At 37.4% G+C, this 10,206-nt stretch overlaps 1 protein-coding gene across 3 annotated transcripts in view; it reads left to right on the top strand.

Annotated features, from left to right (window-relative positions):
• gas7a (growth arrest-specific 7a) overlaps positions 1-10,206 on the top strand; it is a 33,456-nt gene that overhangs the window by 19,133 nt on the left and 4,117 nt on the right. For all 3 annotated transcript variants that reach the window (XR_001634390.1, XM_016488246.1, XM_016488245.1), the window contains 3 exons: positions 2,790-2,913; positions 8,183-8,262; positions 9,439-9,537. Coding sequence is in view for 2 of the 3 variants with exons in the window: in XM_016488246.1 (XP_016343732.1) it covers positions 2,790-2,913; positions 8,183-8,262; positions 9,439-9,537 (303 nt within the window). In the remaining variant the exon portion in view is untranslated. The remainder of the gene's footprint in view (positions 1-2,789; positions 2,914-8,182; positions 8,263-9,438; positions 9,538-10,206) is intronic.

Genomic DNA, 10,206 nt, shown 5'->3' with positions numbered 1-10,206 from the left:
GGGTGGCGTTATGCAAATCTTCCCACATAGTGATGTAGACATGTGGGGGCGTGTTAGAACAAGCCGTTTTAGGTAAGCGTGGTTGACTCTTAACTTTTATAAAGAATATCTCTTTGGATTTGAGACTTTAGTCTTTGCAACTTTACAGATCTTCTTTATGCACCAAGAGCTTGTAACAATCCAAAGAGAAAGGAAAAATTGAAATCGCATCATATGACCCCTTTAAAGAAAAACTGTACATGCATATAATATTAGTAAAATAAAAGGCCACCTAATGCCGAGTTCACACTGCACGATTTTCAAAGACGTCGCATCACTGTTGGTTTCACACTGAACGACTATCTGGGGTAGCATTCAGTTGTTGCTGTGTTCACACTGCACGATGGAACGACGACAGGAGGTTACACACTGCATGACTTTACAATAGGAAGAATCGCCGACAGCTCTGTCTGGTGCAGGGTTGCCAGGTTTTCGCTACTAAACCCTCCCCAATTACTACTCAAAACTAGCCTGAAAATAGCCCAATTGCTTTCGAGGGGGTCCCCCAGTAAAAATCGCGTTCGGGGGGTAAAATACACATTTTTTTGGCGGGGTTCTCCTGGTACAATTCACATTCCAGGGCCTAAATATCAGTTATTGGGGTCGCTTCAACCTGCTGACATAAAAAACAACCGGCGGTAATCGCGGATTTGGCAACACTGGTCCGCAAACTACGTTTCATATAACTCCTCCCCGAACTTCCCGCTGCCCTGTATCTTGGTCTCTCATTGGCTGTAGGTCATCGCTGATGTGTTTTTCAGTCAGAATTCATTTCACACTGCGTGATTGTGAAGTCCTCAGATCGCGTCTTTGATAATTCACACATATTTGATAATGTCACTCGCGTGAACGAGCACCGATTTGCCTCCGATTTCGGGCATTTGTCGGCGATTTCGCAAAACCTGTCGGCGAGTGAAAAATCGGGCTAAAATCGTGCAATGTGAACTCGGCATAAGTGTACTGAAAGAAAGCACGCTTTCATGACTGTTTCTTAACGCACTTTTAAAACGTGAACTTTGTAATAATGTCAAATTAAAAGTTTTGCTTATTTTTAATAAGAGTTTTGCTCATTTTTAATCATTGTTGTCATGCTTTAAAGAAGTAAACTTATTTTGATGCATTGACTAAAGCACATGTAAAGTACTTGGTTATAAATTTAACTGTATTGAGTTATTTGATATTACATTTAAAGTTAATACACTGCTCAAAAAAATTAAAGGAACACTTTGAACACACATCAGATCTCAATGGGGAAAAACATCATGCTGGATATCTATACTGATATGGACTGGGTAATGTGTTAGGAATGAAAGACTGCCACATCGTTTGATGGAAATGAAAATGATCAACCTACAGAGGGCTGAATTCAAAGACACCCCGAAAATCAAAGTGAAAAAATTATCCAGCAGGCTAGTCCATTTTGCTTAAATTTCATTGCAGCAGCTCAAAATGGTGCTCAGTTTAGATGGCCCCCATATGGTGCTTGTATGCATGCCTGGCAACGTTGGGGCATGCTCCTAATGAGACGACAGACGGTGTCCTGGGGTATTTCCTCCCAGATCTGGACCAGGGCATCACTGAGCTCCTGGACAGTCTGAGGTGCAACCTGGTGGCGTCGGATGGACCAAAACATAATGTCCCAGAGGAGTTCTGTTGGATTTAGGTCAGGCGAGCGTGGGGGCCATTCAATGGTTTCAATTCCTTCATCCTCCAGGAACTGCCTGCATACTCTCGCAACATGTAGCCAGGCATTGTCGTGCACCAGGAGGAACCCCCACTGCACCAGCGTATAGGGTCTGACAATGGGTCCAACGATTTCATCCCGATACCTAATGGCAGACAGTAGAAGTAATCATGATATTTTTTATAAAGATGTACTTACGTTAAGTCCTATTTAGGTGGGCCAAAAACACTCTTAAGTTCAATTAATTGCATTTACTATAAATGTAAACTATAATACATTTTCTTTTAACTGCAATTATTAAGTGTCAGAAAACATTACATTCAGTTCACACTTAAGTATATTCTTTTGAAGTATATTATTTCCGTAATAAGTGCTCTTTTTGAAATTATGCTAAAGTGCACTTCTTTTTCACAAGGGAACTTTAAGTGCATACTGATTTTGTCAAGCATATTTAATTAAAATGTATTTTCAAGTCTGTGTGTTGTTGGTACAAATTGCTCTAAAATGTTTCCCAGAAGCCATTGTGTCAACACGTCTGTTCAAACTTTTGCATGGACAGCAGATGGCTGGATGAGAAATGAGAACACATCAGAATGATGCCTTGAGTGATTCACTTGTGTTCATCCTGCTGATTAAACATCAGCACGGACCCCAGGCCACATATCCATCATTCATTTCCAAAGAGAGTTGGCCATTCCTGGCGACATGAACAACAGTGACCATCGGCTATGCAACGAAGTTGAGCACAGTTTAACTGCCTCGCAATGCGGCAGCTATCACTGGGAGTACAGACAGTGAAGCTCACATGATTCATTGCTTTATCTGATTGTATGCAGCAGAGTGGGAACATCTATTAACAACAGTAGTAGCTCCAGCTTCTACTTGGTAGAAAATACAAAATTACAAAACAGTTAGATGTCTCAATTTAGGGTTGAAAAAAATGGCAAATCACATAGAGAATGAAAAGAAAATCTCTCAAATTTTGGTTTGACCTTTTGAGATTGATTTAACCTATTTATTTAAGCTAAAGGTTAGTCGTTTTACATTGCTTTGTGTTGTTTTGCAGGCACGGAAGGCTCTAGCGGACAGACAGAAGGATCTTGAAGTGAAAACACAGCAGCTTGAGATCAAATTGAGCAACAAAACAGAGGAGGATATTAAGAAAGCCCGACGGAAATCCACACAAGCAGGTCAGAGCATCAGTACAAAGCAGTCCATTAAGCCTGAGCTAATGTGATCTTACTACACACAATAAACCTGAGGACACTTTCCTTTGATCCAAGATGTTACTAAACCCATTGAGTTTTGGAACTAAGATGAGTTACAATACTAGTTCACGTTTGTAGGGGATGATATTTTGGCTCTATAGTCCAAAAATATGACGATTTATTAAGTGAAGTGAAGTGACATGTGACCAAGCGAACCCGCTACCTTTGGGTTACGAGTCCGACTCTCTAACCATTAGGTCATGACTTCCCCAAAGGAATTTGGGGAAGTTTGCAGAAAAATCTGTTGTACACAATTTTCATGCTTTTAAAACGAGAGACTATTGAGGAAGTCAATCCTGTTGAGCAGTGGAGCAGCCAGGAGTTTAACTTCCCATTAAAGGAATATATCGGAGAACTACAGTGGTTGGGAAAGGTTTCAAGGAATAATGACTTAAATTTCATTCTGGTCCTCACACAAAGCGATTGTACAGCTTCAGAAGACTTCAAATATAGCACATTTGGTGCCTGACAACCTGTAGTTGCAAAATGTTTTCATTTAATGGAAAAGAGCAGCTTGGTCATTGTGTTAAACAGTCTTCTTTTGTGTTCTACGTTAGTCAAATGGGTTGTATAGAAATTTCTGATAGAAAGTTCATTATGTTCACTCTTCCTTTAACCCCCCCAGTTTGCGTGTTTTATGGTTTGAAACATATTTGATAGATGATAGATCAGGCCTTTATGGCTCATATAGCATAATAGAGGAGAATGTGTAGCTCATACACGAGGAAGAAAAAAAAAGCACCTTTATTTTATTCAGATGCCCAAACTCAGCAAAAATATGCAAATAGGTGTCGATGCTGATACTTATATGGTCAAAAATTTGAAATTCTGATAGCTTGTAACAGGGACGCGGGAAGTAGGGGTGCTGAGGGGGCTGCAGCACCCACTGTTTTCACATGGTTGCAAATGCAACGCCAAGTTTGTTCATTTAAATTTATTCAGTTTTAGCATTTAATAATTTATTTGTAATGATCTCTGAAATGTAAATTGTAAGTGGGCTATAATAAACCCATGTTTATCTTTATAAACATGATTAATTTTACTTGTGATGTTTTCTATATGGGATGATTAGCCTAATCCTCATGAACACGTGACGCTAGCGCATGGTATCAGACATTAACTGTACATAATGCGAACAAGATTAACTTTAATACAAGGAGATAATGGCGCAAAAGCGAATTTCAGATTTTTTTAAATGCCCATCCCAGCAAAAACTTTCCAAAATCGACATCCAAACAACACCAGCCCCAGCACGAGCACCGTAAGTGAAGTTATTATTATGTTTACTTCATAAAAATCTGTAAAACAAAATCACAGCAACAAGACAGGTGAGCCACAACCTGAAGGTTTGGCATTTTTACAATTATACTAAAAGGGCTTTTACTTGCTAAAAAAATTACGGAAAGCATGAAAATTGTGTACAACAGATTTTTCTGCAAAGTTTTGATCATGTTGACAAAGAGAGGCCTTAGAAATTTGCGTATCAAATATGACAAAAAAGGCTTTATAGGGTTAAGAAGTTCATTAAAAAGCTCCGACTATCAGAATCCTGAAGTCATAGCCAGTTTGCCAGCTGTCATAACACTGTAACAGACTGCACTGGCAGACAAACTCCTGGCTGCTCCACTGCTCAACAGGATTGACTTCCTCAATAGTCTCTCGTTTTAAAATCTTCCAGTCCTTCTCTTCCACTCAGGATGGATTGCAAATGAAACAAACCCTCCGTAATCTGGCGTCAGTCCTTTTTGCGTTGAGTAAGGAGCTTTGTTTTTAGGTGAAATCTTGTGCGGGGCGCCATTGTTGTAGCGTGCGGAGACTGTGGAGATGAGACTGTGTTTCTGAGCGAGGGGAGAGAGGCATGACAAACAGGATGGGAGAGAACAGTGGAGGGGATGGAAGAGGACTTTGGCTCAATCCCAGAAGTCTGTGTTTAAGAGGAGCCAGGCCGTATTGGTTCCAGACGGAGTTGGGAAAGGCATGGAGTAATGGTCTATTTTTGCAGTGGGAAAATGGGCCTCATGGGAGCTGACGATCAGCATGCCAAGCCTCTTATTGCTCCGGACGCCTACTATCAATGCCAGATTTTTCCTGAGCTGGACACTCACACATCCCTAATGCAGGAAGACCTGGCAACCCTGAGGTTCACACGGTGCGACGCAACACGGGGGAGAATTCACTCCACCTTCAACCTGTTGGCCTGAGTGACTGGTGCATTATTGAGGACCCTAATGTTGTCTTATTCAGTGCTTATAGACTGACTCCATCAGCACAGAGGACCAAATGACCATGACAGACTCACGCACAGCCACAACACTGAGTGATTCAGACTATAACAGCACTGTGAGAGAAGTTCCTGCTTCACTATTCAACTTCCCAAACCACAACATTAATGTGATATGCATAACAATGCATTCACTTCAAAGTAACAGAAAGTGCCTTGATAATAACATGTCTTGTAGTGTATTTAAAGAGGTTAGTACATGGTATTTTCATGTTTTAGAGTTTGGGGTGTTTTTGTTACAGTGTAATTATACATTTAATTACTGAGTAATATTAATGAACAACATGTACTTACTATATGGTTAGGGTTAGGATTAGGGTTTGGCTTACAGCTACTTGCATGTAATTATGCATAATTTATTGTTTTTATAATAGTAAGTACATGTAACTTGTGTAACAAGGACACTTTAAAATAAAGTGTTATCGAGTTTGGGTTAGGTATTCCAAGTATTAAGTACCTTGGAATACCATGTAAATACCATGGTACTGTATATGGCAGGGATTCCCAAACTTTTTTTTTAAATAACTGAACCCCTTTGATGTCAAATACTTACATGAAGTCCTGTTGAGAATTATACTTCAATAATTTAACAATAAATGTGCATGTTCATGGATCTTTAAAGCTGGTTAGTGGTCACATGACATGCTGGTAAACAAATAAAAGGTAATCTTTTAATGTTACATTTTTTTAATTGTCTCTGGCAGACAATAAAATATGCGACAGATCTTTGACATGAGGGGTTTTCAAATCTGCAAGTGAGAAATATTATTGATTGATTGATTGATTGATTGATTGATTGATTGATTGATTGCACTTTGAGTTTTTAGGTATGTCAGAGTTTAGTTAACTTTTTATATTTATTAAATATGTTAATACAAAAATGTAACAAATTTGTCAATTTTATATATTTGTTTTTTCTTTCCCCCCCCCCTCCCCCAAGAGAGTAAGAAATAAAACCAAATCACTGAACAGTAAAGAGAGAAAAAAAAAGTTCACATTAACTAACAAATTATTTATATTTATATGCAATTCCCCACCGCGTTGTCACTCTTATCTTGCTTTTTGAGGGTTGTCAAATATAGACAAATAAATAGCAGGTAACAAAAATGTCAACTAACAAAAAAATAAATGTTTTCCAGAATATTTTAATAATTTGTTTTGGGTCCAGTGCAGTTAAAATATACAATCAGGGCAGTAATTTTATTTCTCACTATTAACTAGTTGCTTATTAGCATGCACATTACTAGCATATTGGTTGATTATTAGTACTTATAAAGCACATGTTAATGTCTTATTCTGCATGACCATATTTTAGATCCCTTAACCTGACCCCATAAACTAAACAACTACCTTACTAATAATAAGCAGCAAATTAGGAGTTTATCAAAGCAAAAATAATTAGTTAATAATGAAAAGTGGTCTCATTTATATTGTCTCACACTGTATGAATGGGGCTTTTTACATGAAAATGTGTAATTGCCTTTAGATTTTAGGAAGGGTGTCTCTTGCAATATTTAGGGGTCTGCAAAACCTCGCTTTAGACTTACACTAAGCCTGCTAAAGACCAGAATATTATAGAGACTTTTTTTTCAACCAGTAAGCAACATCCTATTAACCACCCAGAAACATTAGCAATGCATAGCAATGCAAAGCAACACGCTGGCAGCCAGCCACAACACTCTAGCACAAATTTTAAAAAGGCAATGTAAAAACCTAGTTTATATTATTGAACTCATTTGTTATTGATTATAATCACCCTTTACAGTAAGCCGTGTGATAATCGTGCTGTAAGATATCAGTGTCAAATGGTGTTTTAGATTCAGTCAGCTTTGATTTTCTTTGTTTGCAGAGATCTTTTCCAGTGCTTGACTGCAGGAGATTGTTTTTAATTGTGCTGCTGCCAAGAGCTTTACAGTTTTTTCCTCTGCAGCTGAGCTCAGTAGAAAAAAACCCTGTATGATGTTATCTGTGTCTCTCTCTTTCTCAAACTCCCACGCACTGAACAAGTCGCAGTTCCCGCTATAAATCAACAGCTAAACATTAAGCATGGCTCAAACGCCGTTTTCCTTCAATAATCATGACGGCTCAAATCACTAATGCAAATGGATTTAAAGCCTGGATCTCATTTACATATAGATGGAGCGATCTGCTTCTTTTTTCTTCCAAGATGTCGATATTTTTTCTCTCACGCGTCTGCCTCCTTTTGCCTCAGTTTACATTGAATTTTGCATGTAATTGTAAAGCCCAGTAGTGCAGTTTGGGAACTGCTTTTCCTGGTAAACAGCTTGAGTTTAAATGATAGGCCTACCTGTGATTATTGTGTTAAAGAAGGGAATACAAATAGTAAAAATTAAGACTGACCCCTGCTGGTAAAGTCAAGCACTGATTAAATAAGAAAATATTAAACAAAACTAAAATAAAATCGGTTTACCAATATCCAAATATCTTTAAAACAAGGTTTATTTATTCAGTTGAGAAGCAAAATCGCTTGTTTCACTATCAAGACAAGCTTGATTTAGGAAATGTGTTTAAAAAAATCTTTTTTTTATATATATATATAAACCATATTGAATGATCATCTGATCGCATGAAGTATGCAGTGTACACTTTGGAAAGAATTGCTCAAATTAATTTAATTTAACGACATGAATTCTTGTGGATTTGAAAGATTTTTCGTACATAGTTTCTGATATATTTTCAATATGTTTATTTTGAAATGCTCAAGACTTCAAGTTTAAGATGAAATCAAATGCTTTAGAAATCTAGGTTTATATTGTCTTGTTCCATTGGCAGATTTTTTTCCCCCACTTGGTTTAAGCATTAACCACACTACATTTTCTTTTTCTATTTAATATTTTTTTGTAACTGCATGTATGATTGTAATGACGTCTCTATGTTTTATGTGAATAGGTGATGATCTGATGCGCTGTGTGGACCTTTACAATCAGGCTCAGTCAAAGTGGTTTGAGGAGATGGTCACCACAAGCCTGGTAATTATTTATATTATTTTATTACTAATTATTTTCTAGTCTCTCTAGTTTCCTTGTGCAAAATGACACTTCATGCATATTCATAATGCAGTGATATATGAATTCTCTTAAAGGGGTCATATGATGCGATTTCAAGTTTTCCTTTCTCCAGCTGGCCAATCAGAGCAGACTGCGCTTGTCGGAAGGAGGGACTTTGTAGAAAACGAAGCGTTTGAGAGAGGCAGGGCATAGAGGACCTACAATAATGTACAGTATTTGAAAAATAATGTGTTTTTTGAACATTAAAGCATGTCAACATATTCTGTTACACCAAATACACAAAATAATGATCTTTAAAAAAGCATCATATGACCCCTTTAATGATTCTTCTGTATGAGGCGTATATCTGTATTTATCATTTCGATAAATATTTTATCCATAACAGCCCTTTTATTATTATTTTAATTATTTACCTTTTAATCATGATAAAACTGTAATGCACAGATTTGAGTTGCTTTTAGCTTTTACGAAGTGGCAGCAACGGCAATATGGGGAAAACACACTAATGTTACAAGTACTGCTGTATAATAGCAGTAAATTGGCTAATTCCAAGTTCTGTATTTTTCCTCCTTATAGAATTTACATTTTTTAATAAAGAGTTGTAAGCATGAACTAAGCAAACCAGGTCTAAGATGATTCATCACATATTTTGATTTAAATTTAGAAAAACAAATGCTTTGAGTAGGCAATTAACTACAAATCCCATAATGCACTGCAAATGTTATAATATACTGATCATTATAAAACTATTGGCTGACAGTCGTTTATTATAAGCATAAAACCATATATATATTAAGGTTTTGATTTGCAGAAATGATGTACAGGTTTCTGCTAACATCCTCTTTTCTGATTGGTGGAGCTTGGTGGAGGATTGTGGGTAGTGTAGTTCTTTACAGGTGAATTTAGAAACACAATGCAGTATTCTGAAAATGAAATTAAATATTGTGACTTCTGTATCATATATCATTGCTTAATCTCTGTGCTCATGATGGGTCTGTCTTGAAAGGTTTATACTGTATTATGAAGAATGAATTTCACCATGAAGAAAATTAATGTTATTTTTGTCCGAGCCATCAGCTAATAGTAATATGCAGGCTGATCTTAGGTGTGTGATTTGTCTGTGTTTGTGCTCTGAAGGAGTTGGAGAGGTTGGAGGTGGAGCGGGTAGAGACGATACAGCAGCTTCTGCGTCAGTACACCACACTGCGGCATGAGACAGACATGTTCAATCAAAGTGTGAGTAACAGCCGTGTGTTCTTCTGGGAAATGCACCCGACCGAACACAGTTTCATAACCCAACTTTTCTTCATATTCAGATATTATCAGCTATCTATACTGCTTTAGAATTTAATTAAAGCGGTTTTCAAATGATCTTTTATACGATCTAAGAATCTCATTGCATGAGCTTTATCATGTGCTCTGTTCTCAGTGCAAATAAATGCTGCACAAGCTTTTCTCAGAAATAATTTCAGTTTTCTGAGACATTTGTGCTCAGTGACTGAATCAGCTGGTGTTTTGGTGATTTTAATGCATGTATGAAATCAGTTCTCCTGAGGTTCACACAGGTGTCCTAGCAGAGGAAACGCAGGTGTAGAGAATCACTTTAACTACTAACGTCATCCACTAACATTTGACATCCAGAAAATGTCCAGATGCTTCTCCACCTTAGGCTGTATCCACATCAGTCCATCCACATGAATTAGTTTCCAGCCACACTGAAGAGGTTCTTCTAAACAGATAAATTTGACAAGGCTGTTTTCGCATTGTGATGTGGACTGTGATATGGAGGTAATTGAAAACACTGATGCATGTTTGGTCATATGACACATACTGTTCCCACATTTGCTGAAAATTAACTCATTTTTGGGTGAAAAAAAAAAAAATATATATATATATATATATACT

This window comes from Sinocyclocheilus anshuiensis, unplaced genomic scaffold (assembly GCF_001515605.1).
Source record: "Sinocyclocheilus anshuiensis isolate Anshui unplaced genomic scaffold, SAMN03320099.WGS_v1.1 scaffold1609, whole genome shotgun sequence".
Classification (NCBI taxonomy): domain Eukaryota; kingdom Metazoa; phylum Chordata; class Actinopteri; order Cypriniformes; family Cyprinidae; genus Sinocyclocheilus; species Sinocyclocheilus anshuiensis.
This window is presented reverse-complemented; position numbering and strand designations above follow the sequence as displayed.